Source organism: Haemaphysalis longicornis, unplaced genomic scaffold, assembly GCF_048455015.1.
Source record: "Haemaphysalis longicornis isolate Haplotype H1 unplaced genomic scaffold, Haemaphysalis longicornis Haplotype H1 scaffold_8, whole genome shotgun sequence".
Lineage (NCBI taxonomy): Eukaryota > Metazoa > Arthropoda > Arachnida > Ixodida > Ixodidae > Haemaphysalis > Haemaphysalis longicornis.
Window position 1 is genome coordinate 106,791,625 of NW_027526445.1, and position 15,827 is coordinate 106,807,451.

Below are 15,827 nucleotides of genomic sequence, written 5' to 3' on the forward strand. Positions count from 1 at the left end.
AGGCGAAAAGCAAAAACGCCTGTGTGTACGAGATTTCGGCGCACGTTAAAGATCCCCAGGTGGTCAAAATTAATCCGGAGCCCTCCACTACGGCGCGCCTCATCGCCTACGTTGCGTCGGCGCGTTAAACCCCACAATCAATCAATCAATCAATCAATCAATCCACTGGAAAAGGCACAATCGCTCACCCTGGTTAATTATTACAAGTGTAAATGCCAAGACGCTTGTCATGCAGTGCTTCCACTTTTGTTCTTTGTCTTTATTTCCCGTTCCCGTGATTACCGCGCTTTCCCTGAACGTATTGTTTAATTTGATCATTGGTTTGCATATCTTTCCGCTTCCAGTTGCTCCAAAGCAGCGAAAGCCACCCACAGACAGAACGCAGCCTGAGCCCACATCCAACAATGAAGAGGTGAACAACCCCGCTGAAGAATCTCACGCATCATCAGAGACAGAGGAAATGCTCCCCGAGTCAACTCACACAGTATCACAAGAGACGTCATCGGACAACAGCCCAAGCGTCGAAGCTTTGTATGTCGGAACTCCAAACTCGAAAAATGAAACTCTCACAGCTAGTGAGACACAAAGAGATTGTGCTGAGTTGAAAAAGCAGTTGGCAGACATGGAAAGAAGATATGCTATGCTTCAAGAACATCACACAAATGCTAAGAACGCAATTCGAAACCTCAAAAAGCAAGTTCAAAAACTTTTGAGCGTAATCATCATTACCTATATTATAACTGCAGTGAAATGTGTTTTTATCATTTTGTACATAATGTATATTATGTAACAGCAGTGGAGTATATTGTTCGTCATCATTTTGTACATACAGTCTAATCCCGCTACAACGAAGTCCACTTCAACGAAATTTCCACTCCAACGAAATATTTCCAATTCCCCGTCAGCTAGCCATGTCCTGCATGCAACAATATCCTAGCCATGCAACAATGTCCTCGGCCCAATGAACAATTTGTCTGGCATGCTTTCGCTCCGACGAAATTTTCGATGATTTGGGCTGGGTTTGAACAATTATTTTACTATAAAATAAGCATAGCGCCAGCTATATGTAACTTTTTATTCATTCAGGATGCTTAGTTTCACCGAAAACATGCACAGTGCGCCCACGCTGCCACCCAAAACAAAAACAAAACTCATAGGTGGACGCCATTGTTTGATGGTGATAACGATGCGTCTTCACACGAGGCGCAAGCCAGGTTCGCCAAACCGGAGCCATAGCCAATCCGTATCCAGTTGAATTCGTGCGAATGTGCTCTGCTGCTGGCGCGGCGCCGTCATGTATGTGTTGCGAGCACCTGTCCTTCCAGTTTTCCTTCTACAATTCTTCAAACTCAAAAGCAGAAATCATGTTTTCATGTTTGGTCTTGAACCCGCGTCATCCTATCTCAGTCGCGATGAAGCGCTCGCGGCTTGGGCACTGCTGTGTCGTGCCAGGATGCAGTCTGTGTTGCCAGAACGTTCTGTTTCCCAACAGATGAAGGCGGAAAGGGCGCCTGGATTGCAGCGATCAGGCGAGAAAACTGGACTCCCACAAAGAGAGCGCACATTTGTTCTGCCCACTTCGTCAATGGCAAGGAGAGCCCAACGCAAACTCCAATGGCACAGAGGCGATGTTCAGATGGTAGTCTAAGGTCCCCAATTACAAGGAACCTGTTGGATGCTGTCGTCTCCCGCCCATGACATAACCGCGCTGACGCATAAAGTGATATCAAAGCTGGCTAACACCGAAAATCCATTGTAAAGGTGTTTTTTGCAGTTGTGGTCATGTGTACTGTTCAAAGTGACACTCCGGACACAAAAGTAGCCACGCTCAGCATGAATTGCAGCAGAGCGTACGCCGTGTTGCTCACATTTTGTTACTAATTACAGTCACGCCTTTACATTTGCTTTTTATGAGAGCAGCGCCTGAGACTGGGTTCGCATCGGTGCGAGCAACAGACTCATCGTCTGTTGTGTTGCCGCCAATGGACATCGTCACACTCTAGGTAATTTTTCCTTCGGTGTGAGCGTGGAGTGTAGTAAATGTAGGCGTGTTAACTTGAAAGTTTGATTCATGACTAGTGTACTCGTGAGTAAACCATGTTAGTTGGCGTCGATCAGCCGCACCTGACGTCATCACATAATGAGTACGTTTTATGTTATCTCAGTCACATGAAACAATACGCGTTGCACTATCTCTAAGGTGGGGATGTGTTCACATCGGCTCTGCAATTAATACCCAATTGCTCAGTGTTAATTGATTTATTCTTGATGTGCTTATTACCAATGGATGCGTGAAGGTGCGGGGCATCGACCGACGCCAAATTTTCACCAAAAGGTGCGTTTTTCACCCATTTATTGGACTTGGGCTTTTCACCGCCAACGTGACGCGATTAAGCCTAACGCTCTGAGTGTTTGCTACACCTAATTGCTGGCATTTAGCCGAGCGCCATGGAAAACGCCTCTACAGACGCGACGGCAAAAATTCACACGGCAAGAACATGAGACAGGAAGTCGTACGAGCTTCTCGCATGCTCACATAACCCACAGAAGAAATCGTTTGTCATTCGACCCCGCAGGGGCCTTGATATTGCAAAGGAAGGAGCGGCGAGTGTTGCATCAGCTATTATGGCGGCCGCCAAAATTGGAAAGATGGAGAGGGTAGACGTCAAAGCGTGCCCTAATTTTCCATAAAACATAATGGTCATCAGTACCCCGAGCATGGCCCGCGCAGAGAAATACGCCCGAATCCAAGAAATCGCCATACAGAGAATCATGTATGCCGTCAGAGCGTATGGAACTGCCACACACGGTATAGTGAGAGGCGTGATCAAAGGCGTCCCCTTGGAGAATAACGACCGCGACATTCCCGAACAGATTGCAACTAAATACACCCCCACGGCGGTGGGAGCTAAGTGCATCGGTACCTCCATGACAGTCATCGTCGCTTTTTCCAGCGAAAAAGTCCCCCGATATGCGCGCTACGGCTACACATTATATCAATGCAGTCTCTATTGCAAGCAAATTGAAGTCTGCAAAGGCTGCGGCATGGTGGGCCACCGCAGTGGCATCTACCCCACGCCCAACGCAAAGGTGTGCCTGGCATGCAGTACACCCAACCCCCGAGACAGCCATAGATGCATACCCAAGTGTAAATTGTGCGGGGTGACTGGTGACAAAACATGCAAAGTCCGCTACAAGATTCCCTACGTCCTACGAAAACTCCGAAGGGAACGCCGGCAAGCAGAAGCAGAGCCTCCAGAAGCAGAGCCTCTCTGTTAGCCTACATCTACCTTCACACTATAATGTGTTCCACAGCTTAGTACCAATTTGCCAAACAACACATTCTTCTGCACAACAGCTGTGCGACCCAACCTTGTCAAAACCAACTTAGAGGGTCCACGCAACACCGAGCAACAGAGTGGAGACCACAATTCAAATGGTGTCTATCAAACTTATACACTGACCCAATCTAAGGAGGATGGGATGTTGTGTACATCGACCCAGGCAACGAATGCACAGTTGCACCGGCAACCCGGCCTCTCCTGCGCTCGTGAGCCAGATGTTTCGAGTATCAACAATCACAACCATCTTGCAATCACTTCTCCCGCGCATATCTCGCATGAGATACAACACTTTCTCCCAGCACACGAGCTGAGTGGTTTTCGCTGCCCAGCCTAATCAGGCCAGACATAACACATGCTATGCACTGCATACAGTAGATTCCGAAGCAGCACTGTAGGGCGCCAACTTTTCAACGACCAGAGCACCCTTCATGTGCAGGGTCGAGGGAAATACCGGTAGGGGGTGGCGCCTGCAGCGAAGGGACCGGTTCCAGCCGTCTTGTGCTAGGACGCTCCCGGAAAGTGTCCACGAGGGGGACCAGTGTTGCCTGCAGACACATTGCAACAAAACTCAGGGTTACTTTCTTTCGAAGAAATCGGCCCGAGCACAAAATGTGAGCATACGTGCACATTTGGAAGTACGCAAGCATGAACAAACTTAAGCCAGCTCTCCTCAATTTGGTCCTCGTGTCAGTGAGGAGCATTTTTTTTTAGACAACAAGGCCTGTCGGCATTCCAACCCTCAAAACAATCAGGTGTCAATCTTACTTGTCTATTACTATCTCCAAAAAAAGGTGGGAAAGTGCTTCTTCTCATTGGCATTTTGCAAGTCCAATCCTTATCCCACTGGTCACTCCACAAACCTGGTGTTAAGCGAGAGATTGTCCTTAGGTCAATGAGGAAGTGGTCATGACATCAAAGCCACGGCAATACATCATAAGGCATAAAGATATTTTAAAAGAAGACAGTGGCCCGTCTTGGGCTACATAAACGAATATTGGTCTGTCCATTAATCTTTTCAACCACCTGCCACTCGGCCAAGAAATGAGCAAATCGATTAGCCACTGCATGTCCATTTCGAACCGTTTCAAACTGCGAAGATATTTTGCACACATCCTGTAGTTTGCTAGTCACCATTTGGGAAAGCTTGTTGCCAGTATCATGTCTGCAAAAATGTAATTGAAAAAAAAAAAAAAAATATAATAATAAAAAAAAAAAAAAAAAAAACGGCAAAAATTGCTGCCTTGTCGTCTTACCACAGAGCTTTTACCAAGCAGTTCTAGAGGGATATCCGCGGAGTGAGACCTTTATACACCCCGACTCCTTATTGGGGGATCCTAAGCACTATTTTCGCAATCCTGTTCGCCATTGAATTGTGAGTACTGGTGTACGGTCAGAGGCGATGCATGGTTTATGTGCTGGACAAGTTCTACTACACGGAACCTGGGGTCCATAAGAATGTATCCCAATAGCAGACATTGAGGCAGCGTTCAACGAAATGGCATCAGCTGTCGAGAATCGGCCAATCAAATGCCACGGCGTTTGGTCTGCATGTAACAAATACTATGTAGAGTGCAGTCCTTTCCAAAACCATCTAACGGGGTTGACAGGGGTGGACAGGGCTTGAGCCTTTTGGAGCAGCTCTGGGAATAGGAACAATGCTGTTTTGGAGCAGCCTTGGATCAATAAAAGGGGAGTTTCGGAACAGCTTTGGAGCGTCAAAAAACGACTTTTGGAGCAGTGCATGCCTCTTTAGGAGCAGATTTCTAGTCCAACACCATTTATTTTCAATGTTTTATTTCTTGTAAACACAAACAAGAAACATTGGCTTCGTTTTTACCAAGCGTTTGTTTTACTCAATGCTCAATTAAAACTCAATGAATTCATCCAGAGAAGACCAGAGATAGGCAAAAAGGCATCTTTGTACATGAGCTGCTAAAAGTTTTACCTTCCTTCTACATAAAACAAGACAAGACAAGACAAAAAAAAGAAAAAAAAAGAACTAAGAGATAAATGAAATTGACAGAAAGAGAGACCAAGAGGAAACAAGATATAATTGGATGAGTTGTATAACTAAACATCACTAGGTAACTGAGAAATTAAAAATAAATTTTGCTGTACACAAAACACAAGGAAAATTGATTGATTGTAGGGTTTAACGCGCTGACGCAACGCAGGCGATGAGGCGTGCCGTAGCAGAGGGCTCCAGATTAATTTTGACCACCTGGGGATCTTTAACGTGTGCCGAAATCTCGCATACACGGGTGTTCTTGCTTTTGGCCTCCATCAGAAAAGTGGCCGCCGGAACTGGGAATCGAACTCGCGACCTCGTGCTCCACAGCGCAATGCCACCTTAGCCACTGAGCCACCGCGGCAGATAAAACCCAAGAAAAAATACACACTAGCATATTTACTTGTTCTTTTGACGAAGGAATGCATGGACTTGAGCCCGAGCCCAGGGCCTTTTTCTTTTCTTAACCCTGAACCTAGGTGCGTGATCAGCACATTACACTACCCATACTTACTAAGCATAATAGCTCTGCGCAACTAGATGCTCAAAAGAAACATTAACAAACCGCTCGCACGGCTTTCTTTGAATCTTAAAGTGGCCATGAAGATGAGATACAGCTTTACTCACTTTGAAAGAATTAGGGCCCGCTTGCTCGAAGCGAAATAAGACAATCTCATTGGAAGTCTTATCTTATTGGCAGTCTTTTTTTTTTTTTTTCGGTGTCTTATGTTCCCTAGGCTATGAGACGCTTTCCGGAGACCGCGAATGAGACTCTAAGATTGGGATAAGACAGTGAATAAGACTGCTCCGAGCAGTCTTATTCAGTGTTATGTTGACGTGGTCGGTCATTTCATTGTAAAGATCGACCTCCATATCATGAAAAACGAGTGCAGAAGCCGTAGAGAAGCCGTAGAAGTTGCGAACAATGCCGAGCAGCGGCCGTTCGACCGTCTGCTTGGAACAAACAAATGCCTGTTCTGCGGCGATCGACGCCATTGGAAGCGCTGTCAGGAGAGAGGGTGGAAAGGGACAGACAATGCCGGCGATGGAAGCCGCAAGGCCTAACTACTTTGATGTGGCAGCGACGGCTGCAGCCAACCACCGGTTTCAACTTTCGCCGTGCGCTGTGGACGCGAACAAGCAGTGCAGCTTTTTCTCTCCCTAACATCAAAAAGACAGGAACATATTGTCTGCGGCCCGATTTTTGTCCCGAGCAGACATCGGGTGGCCGAGCGTGCGGTGTGAATGTGTGATCGTCTGCTATGTCGGCAGTCGCTGCAGTAGCTACGAAAAGGTGGCACGGAAACGACGGAACAAATGTATTGTTTTATAAAATCATGCCCATTAACTCAGGAACAACAAATAGGCGTTCACAATAGAACTGCAATATGACATCAAAATCATACACCACAGCAAAATGCTAGCAGCCTGCAATACCTCTGCCCGAGAGCGTTAAATAAAATTGCGTTCTCAAAGAGAAGCTGCGCCGACTTTGCGTCTTTCCATCAGTCCCTTCGAAAGTGGCTGTTACGAAGCTTGATTGTTTAGGCTTGTACTTTGATTGCGCATTCTGCTTGAGCATTTGGGATCTTTTGCGCGTAAAAGCAGCATACATGTAATCAACATTCCGCTACATTTCTACAGAACGATTGTTTACAGCTGCAGCCCTTGCTGAGCGAGCTGCCAACTGGGCAGCGGGTTGTTGCGATCGTGTCGCCGTTCCAGGCGGCAGGAGCCGCTGGAGTGCTCGTTACATCAGAGTCTACGACGATGAACCCGAAGCCAATTTGCAACTTTCTAATTCATGGTGAGACGAAAAGCACGACTTGTGTTGCAACAACATGAGACAACGTGGATGCTTTTCGTGTCAGCCCAGTGGGTTTCTCGGGCCCACGCTTTGCAGCAAACGATCTTTGTTTATGACTTCGTTTACGCAGCGTGAGTTGGCCTACCAAGGATGGCTGATCATTATAACGTATTTGTGTCAAGGCCCAAATACGCCGCCTGATGGTCAGCATTTGTGGACTTTATCCTATCATGATCCGAAATAACCGCTTTCGCAACGCCGGTGACGTCAACAAGCAGTTTTGCAGCGTATTCCCCGTTTTTCCCTAGGGGCCTCTCTCGTGCTCATCTAGGCATCTAGGTACCGGCTGTCCCTATAGTCTTCAATAAGACCGCTATGTAGCCTGGCCTGAGTGCTTTCGAGCAAGCGAACTAGTCCAAATCATATTCGCAGACTTATTGAAGATCGTGAATAAGACTGCCCATAAGCACATGTGTTCGTGCAAGTGGGCCCAGCATTTGGTATCTCACCTAGACCTATACCAGTCACAAAAATTGCTTTCTTAACCCCCTCACCCACTCTCAAAGAAAATGCAAGAAGCATGCAAAAAGTTTCAAATTTCCCGCCAGAGTGCCGTAATTTTGGGCCAGCACTACAAACAAACGGAACTATGCAGGCCCCACAGAGTCGGCCAATCATGGAGGTGGCTTTCGTCGGTGGGTGCCAGTTGCACAAACAAGATTCCATGATGACACTGAGAAATAGCCAAAAAGAGGCCGGGTAGTCACCACTGCCTAACCTGTTTTTCTTATTATTTCCATAATTCGTTCAAATTTCGCGATGAACCTGGTACCACTGTTACAGTGTACTATAAGATAAGGTGTGTCGTGCAGAGGAAAAACCAATGGAGAGCGCAGGCCCATTTTTGCAATGAAAAAGTTGTATGGAGCGCAGGCGTTCCCCAGAGAACCCCTGTTGCAGCCAGTGCCACCTAGAATTTTTTAAAGAAAACTAAACAGTTATTTGACGGAATTTATACATCTTTATATCATGAAATAAATAAGACTATTTAGGGCTATAAACAAGGATTACCTTAAAACTTTTGAAACCAACCATTAAAAGGACACTGAAGTGAATTTGTCAAGCTCCGGTTTTTGCTTGCACTGCGTAGACTGGCTCAAATAAGCACACTTTTCATTGTTTATCCGGTTGACAAGTCGGTAATTATTTTACAAGCCGCAAAAGCAGAAAAACTACCATGCGCGGTTTGCGGCGGCCACACCAACGAAAGGCTGCGACGACGGGAGGAGATGCACCGTGATTGGACGATTTCCAAGGTTAGCATTCAAACAAGTTTCGGTTTCGGTTTTGTAAAACAACATGCTTGACATCCGACGAGATCGTTCATTGGGCATTTTCGATATCTCAGTAATCGTCGTACCGTGCTTCTGCCATGTTGTTGGCTGTAAAATGCATAAGAAAAGCCTCCCAGGACGGCTTGGAATCATAGCTATCCCTTGCCGAGGCCTACGCAGTTGATGAACGCAATCCGCGTCCCCGCAGACGCTCAAATGCCATGCGCTTTCCCCCAATATTTGCAGCTTGCCTCACTCATGCCTGTATCGCAAAAAACGTGTTAGCACCAGGCCACGAGTCTGTTGATTCTGGCCTGTGCCCACTGCCCGCAAGCAGTCGGTGCTTATGACAACAGCACGCCAACGAGAACTTGCTAGTGCGCCAGTGTCAGCCTGCGCGGGTTCTGTGAACTAGTTCGTGGAGCAGCGAACGTTATGGTTCAAAGAAAGGTGAACTCAGTATAGAAAAATGGGACGAAAACGAAAAAGTCAACTTTAAAAAAAAAAAAAAAAAAAAAGAAGAAGAATGCACTCCCCGGGGATTCGAACTCGTGACTTGCAAAACACTTGCAATAACATACCTAGCGCTCCAGACCACTTGGCCCCGGGCGAGCTATGCTGACCTTGGAAATATAAGGTATATAATGTATAACCAGTTTACACTTTTATTTAGTTTTAGCATTTCAAGCAGCTTAGGTGACTATTTGTTGTATTGCGCTCGTGCAGTAAGCGCCCCACAAGTTTCCACAATATCTCACATCTAGCAATTGCATTCCTTAGACAGAAAAGTGTTCGCAGATGTGTAGTCGTGCTGCTGACTGCTGTGCTTGTTCGCCCAGCGCAAAAAAGTGCTTCCCGCACCCTAGTTTTACACTGTACGGTAAAAGTATCAGCTGATTTTATGTCGTTAGTACCTACATTAACTTCGCTGACTCTTCTCCCGCCTTCAAGTGCCCTTATATTTTCCTACTGGCGTACCAGTCAGCGAAGCGTCGCATGTGCGCTTGTGCAGCGCTTGTGTGAAGCGACCTTGACTTGGAGCTAGATACAGTGTACAAACTAACCAACTAAAGAAAGGCAGATTCTACCATTCACAAACGTGCCCCGGCTTCGTTTCAACTGAGCGAACAAATTGCGACGACCCGTCGGCGGCCGGTGGACTAAACGCTGGGCTGACCGACTCTGTCGGAAGGTCGACGAGCAGTGCAGTAGCGCAGCCAATTGCCAGCTCCTCTCCTCCTGACGTCACACGAAAATGCCGCAGAAAATGGACGAGAGTGCAGAGAGGAGGACAGCATTTTCGAATTGATTTTTCTACTAAATTAATTCGCGTAAACGCGCTCAGAGTGGTCGAAACGGAGCCTAGGGACTCCGGACTACAATTTGCGCTCGTAATCCCGCAATGTTTACAAATCACTTCAGTGACCCTTTAAGCATTGGACGCCAGGGGCGCTGCTTACAACAGGAGTTCCTCGGCAGAAATTTTCATCGCAAAAGGGACCCCCCTAATCGGCTCCGAACGACACACCTCTCTCTTCCAGTACACTCTACCCTTGTTACCGGGATGAAGCAGTCTTTCTCATGAACCAAATTTGCGTTCTGTCTTCATGGCCACCATGCGGCTGCAAACATTCCTGGGCATTTGACGAAGGAGTAGAACACCAGTAAAAAATTGGAATCATTATTGTATCCGAGATGCAGGGTCATCAAGCGTTTTTGGAAAGCAAGCCAAGGGTGGTAATGCCAGTGTAAGCAAGAGAACATCGGGGAAAGGCAGGGGGGATGTAAAACAAGAGAGAAAAAAAAAATGACCAAGAAAATCAAATCAGTAGACAAAGCATGGAACTCTCAAAGCCAAGAAGCAAGACTTGCTTTTTCGAATTGTGTTTGGCTGATTAGCGCGTTGGTGAAGTATTGTGTGCCTGGAGAAAAAAAAAAAAAGGCGCAGGAAGACCCGACTAGGTTTCACATAGTGTGCATAAAAAAAACACTGCAGGAGAGTCTCCTCAACATTTTCTACCACATTAGACGTCATGCAAACAGCGGTGTGCTGCACATAACCCTTGCTACATATATCGATAAATCCATTTCTGTTGGCATCTGCTTGGCTATGCGTGGCTGTCAATTGTGCTAGGCTTGGATACAAGTCCCCACAGACAAGACACACTGCTTCCACAAAGATGGCGCTGCCTGCACAGCACAAGAACACACTGTTCAGAACAGACTCGCACAACAAAATAATGATGCCACAGCCTCTTGATTCCAAAGCGGCCAAGAGCGCCTGCCATACATACAGACTGAAAATACCAAAACAAGGCTCTTCCACTTCATGGTGTCACGATTTTTGCTTGTGCGCACGGCTGAAACAGAAGTAATGCACTGCTGACCTTTGCCGACATGCCAAGTATTGATGAGGTGGTCCGCACCAGGCCTCCAGTCTCCCCTGTACTCCATGACTGTTGGGAGCCGATCCGTGACGCTGGTTGCTGTAGTCGCTCGCAGACAGCTCTCCAATCCCCCCAAGCTCCTCTTACTCGCCTGGGGCGACCTCGTGAGACTTCATAGAAATGAAAACAACATAAAAAAGTCTATGGTTAATTTTTCTTGTGATCACTTCATTGGTTGTGGGCTTTAATGTACTGAAGCTGCACCAGGGCTATAAGGCGTGCCACAGTAGAGGTCTCCGGATTAACGGATTAATTTTCACAACCGTATAACTCAAAATATAGGTCGAGATTTTTTACCACAGAATTTGCCGAAAAGTCACCCCTCGACCTGTGTACCGGTCACTGCCATAATGTTGTCATCTAGCAAACAGCAGTGATGTGATTGGGTCGAGTCACTTTGGAGCAGCTTTTGGAGCAGCCAAAAATAGGTTTTGGAGCAGCCAGATCGAGCATTAAGATTTGAGAAATATTGCTATAAGGGGAGCAAAACAACCAAGTGGGGCCCCAAAAGCAGCATCCTGGGCACACAGAAATGTTTAAACAATTAAAATGCCTTCGGTGCAGATGAGTTTCTGCCGCACAGATGTCTTTTAGCAGTGACTATGAAATGCGTCAAGACAAGCACCGAAAGAGTCCGTGCGAGTGCGGACATGCATTCACTGCATGAGCCAACAGATCCTGAAAGAACATGGTTTTATTTAAAAAATGACTATCGGGGTAGATTTCCAGTCGGTAGGCTACGGAACGTTTCGTAAAACCATAATGAATGGAACACCGTGACACGCGATAGAATGTACTGAGTGCATTTTATGTAAAAGCTTCTAGCGCCCAACCTAAATGTCTTTCTCTCGGGTTCCCAAGGCGAAAGCCCATGCTACATGTCCTCTCCGACTTCTACACTGGCTTTCCAATTTGCAGGGGACTAGGTCTGCAACAAGGGGACTAGGTTTGCAACAACGGCAACTCTCTGCCTTTTCTGAGTGGTAAGACTGTGTCTTCATAAAGCACCCACCCAGCTTGTGGAGGAGGGTCACCTATGATGATCATTGAGCAGGTGGACCAACGGCTAACTTATTTGAAACGTAGACAAAAAAAATCAGTGAAAACGTAAACCACATTCTTCACGAAGAGTAGCTTTGCAAAGAAAGTTTTATCATAAAATGCTTTCCTGAAGCGCTCTTGTTGCATTCCTCCTGAGCGACATGTTGAGTCAGGAAAGATCACTTCGAAGCTCAAAACTGTTCAATGAACCGGCTTACAGCCAGTCTCAAATTAAGCCATCTTGAGCTTTCGTCCCTTCCCCTTTCCCACTAGCTACCCTTGCAAAGCCCTCTCCATCTCGACCCCTCGGAGTTAGTCACGATAACTCCTGCCAAGCTTTCATCATATCATCATCACCAGCCTATCTATGCCCATAATATCAAATTATCCTGAACCTCTGCTAACTCGCCAAGCTTCATTGCAAAGCAGATAGTAAAGCGTGAACAGCATGGCGCGTTTAGACGCGATTCGTCATGTCGGCGTTGCGAGCACGATATTTTCACGCCCGCATCAACGATATCACGCCCACAACACCTTCTACTTCGGTCAGAAACTGACGCGCGATGCAAGCGACAGTGGGAGGAGCTTGCCGACTTGCCCCAATGGGGAGGCGTGCGCCTCATGGCGGAAGTTTTGAAGCGCTCGAGACAGCCAACTGGCTCAGACAGAGATGTTGAGGCTTACCACCCCGGCAGATATTGCACGGGCACTTTCACTAGCGGCGCAGGTGATGGTTTATAGTACCATTTTCGCCCCCATTATCAGGTCCTTTACCGCACAAGCAACTTCGTGTGTGCCTTGAGCAGCATTTGAGAGAACTGTTTGACGCAGTCGCTCGAGATCCCCACACCATTTAACGGCCGAAGCAGCCGCCATGTTGCCGCCACCGGCCACGCCGCGCGCAGCGTGCGGGTGTTCCGTGGCAGCGTCAGCGCGCCTGTGGCGTGCGCGGCGCACTTTCGCGAGCAGAAAACACTCCAAGATTCCCTCCTCTTCAACACTCGTGGCGTAAAGAGCACGCTACATCGAGGAAGCCCGGCGAAATGAACCTTTGGTGCAAGATTGGCGCAGATTGCTTGAAATCAGAGTCTTTGTAGCAGGATGTAGCAGGATTTACCTCTCGGCGCAGTTAGGCGCAATTGGTGCAGCTATCACATCACTGAAACAGGCAGCCCATCGGGCCAATTCAAACCGGAACGACACCATTGCCACCGACATCAATTGGAGTCGCCGCCTTTTTTTTGTTGTTGTTGCTCCTCTCACTGTCAGTGAGTGTCCGCGGGATTTATTGTTCTTGCGCAAGATAAGTTAAGGCACCTAGCGCCAGTTCACAACATCATTTAAAAGAAACGTTGTATAGCATGCCCAAGCCAACGGCAATGTGTCTGAATAGCGCCAGTTTGGTGTCACTGGAGAGAGTGCACGCTATGGGCGTAAGCTGAAGGGACAGTGCTCGTTATACAACATTCAGAAGACATCGTTTTGTGGTTGATGCACTGTGCACCTGGTAGTTAGAGACAAGGTGGCCACTTTTGACGGCGAGCATTCCGCGAAGTCTCTACGAATGGATGGCCGACTACAACACCAACGCGTTTGCTGGCCGCGAGCACAAACTGAATTTCGCCGCAGTCTGCACATGGGTGTCCCATGCTCGGCGCTCGCTTACTGATGACACGGTCTAGCCGGACTGCACAAAGGACGACTTGCTGTGTGGGAGACAGCCAGACAAAGGCGGTCGTTCGACAAGATTTTAGACAGCTCCAATGAGTAACCTTACACAAAAAAGTAATTATAGTCCCCATAAAATGCTAATACATACTTAATTTCTTTTTTCCCAATTACTTGGCTGCAAGGTAAGGGGGGGGTCGACCCATATTCCAGCTTATACGGTACCTGGGGATGTCTTAAAGTGCACTGGAATCTCAACACGCAAGCATTTTCACTTTTTGCCTCCTACCTGCAGCGGTGGCTCAGTGGCTAAGACGTGGAGCTGAGCCCAAGAGCACGGCTTCGCTTCTCGGCCGTGGCGACCACTTTTCTGGTGGAGGCGAAAAGCAAAAACACCCTGCAGGTGGTCAAAATTATTCCGGAGCTCTCCACTACGCAGCACCTCATTGCCAAAGCAGCATCGGCGCGTTAAACCCCATAATCAATAATCAATCGATTCTAACTCCCTTTCGCCTCTGTGTGAAAAGCAGCCACCGTGACTGGGATCGAACCCGCATCCTTGGGCTTCGCGGCAGAACGCCTTAGCCACTTAGCCACCATGGCAGGTATTTTGGCAGACTCAGAAAAATGCTCCCATCAGGAGGTGTTCCTATTATCTCACCTGAACGCACCGAACACTTGCAATCGCATTCATGGGCGTTTCCGCTGTCGAACAGGTCTTGTGTTTGGCGCTGCAGTCAGGTGAATTACAACCGGCGGCGGCGGCGCCGGCTCCACAGTCAGGTGAACCACAAACGGCGGTCCCAGGCGGGGCTTGTCCTTTTTGCAGCCTCCTTTGGCAGCCGAAACAGTGTGGGGTACAGCACCCCGGGGTGATCCTGGTGTAACGCAACAAAATGGTGATGCACCCGTCACGGAAGCACCTCAAAACGTATGGAACAAACACACCAAAGCCGCAGGTACAACAGAAGATACAGGCACCTGAATAAATGGACACCTCGCATTGGGATTTCACGTGCCGCAGTAGGAGGCTATGGATGAAATCTAGACCGCCTGGGGATTTTCAACTTAAAGGGATACTGACATCAATTTTCGGTGGTGATTATTATTACACAGTTCACTTTCTTTGCTCAACAGAACACCCTGGCTGAAATACAAGCAGTCTGCAATGCGTGGAACATACATCAATTTGATCTCATTTATCATGTCGACGGAACAGCACACGGAATGGCACTTGGAGAACCGCGACCCGCGATCCCGAGCCGGCGCGCACTCACTCGGGAGAGACTTGTGCGCTGAAACCGGTCCAGCGCTCCGCTGGTTCATCGGCGACCCCTGAGAGATGGCACCACCGATTTGTGTGGGCATATGCGTGCGGGCGGCGCGAAGGGTGCGTGCGGGAGACGGGAAGAGTCTTGTCGGAGACCCGGTTGGGGCTGGTTTGGCGGAACATCGCGGCGGTGGCGGATACATGTATCTCAGGTGGGAACTTTGTTTGTCGCGCGCCGTGAGTGCCTACCTCCCGTTCGGGATCACGACCCGGACGGCGTGATTCGTGAACGCCGTTGAGCCCTGTGCTCGCATGCTTTGGGATTCCCCAAATAAAACGGCTGTGCTTCGGCACTACTGTCTACTGTGTTCTCGTATCGGCGAACCTCGCTGGGCTGCCGTAGCCATGGGAGCCCGCGTGGTTGACACGCCGGGAGCTAGCGTGGTGGCCTACCCCAGAGTGCTGGAAAGGTCCCCGAGGAGCCCCTCATATCCCACACACTGAAAAACTGGACATCAGCGTGACAAAACTATATGGTAGGGAAAACAAATGACGTAGCTGTTGTGTGCCAGCAATGCTTGTCAGAAACTCGTGACGACACTTCATGAGGGAAAGGGGAAGAGGGGTCGCGCAAGAAATGGGTGACTGCACTTTGGCATCTGCTCGCTTGGATGGGGGCAAGGGCTGATCGAAAAAGCATCGGCAATGTCACAGAGCAAGGCGCTATTGGGAAGCCAGGGGCTGACTCCACTGTTGGGAATTTCACCGCTGTTTCCACTGTTGCGAACCATGGTAGCGTGGTCGATGTGGGCCGAGGTGGGTGAAGTGCTGGGGCAGTCATGACGGGCAAGTTGACGAAGAAGAAAACTTTATATACAAGTATTTACATCTTGGTATGAGAGCGGGCA

The 15,827-nt window shown here is 48.2% G+C and overlaps 1 protein-coding gene across 2 annotated transcripts in view; it reads right to left on the bottom strand.

The window, feature by feature from the left end:
* Positions 1-81: 81 nt before the first annotated feature.
* LOC144149653 (uncharacterized) overlaps positions 82-15,827 on the bottom strand; it is a 73,434-nt gene continuing 57,688 nt past the window's right edge. For both annotated transcript variants that reach the window (XM_077681313.1, XM_077681311.1), the window contains exons 5-7: positions 14,311-14,527; positions 10,881-11,050; positions 82-3,889 (exon numbers count right to left, since the gene is read on the bottom strand). In XM_077681313.1, the coding sequence (XP_077537439.1) occupies positions 14,340-14,527 (188 nt within the window). In that variant the 3' untranslated portion in view covers positions 82-3,889; positions 10,881-11,050; positions 14,311-14,339. The remainder of the gene's footprint in view (positions 3,890-10,880; positions 11,051-14,310; positions 14,528-15,827) is intronic.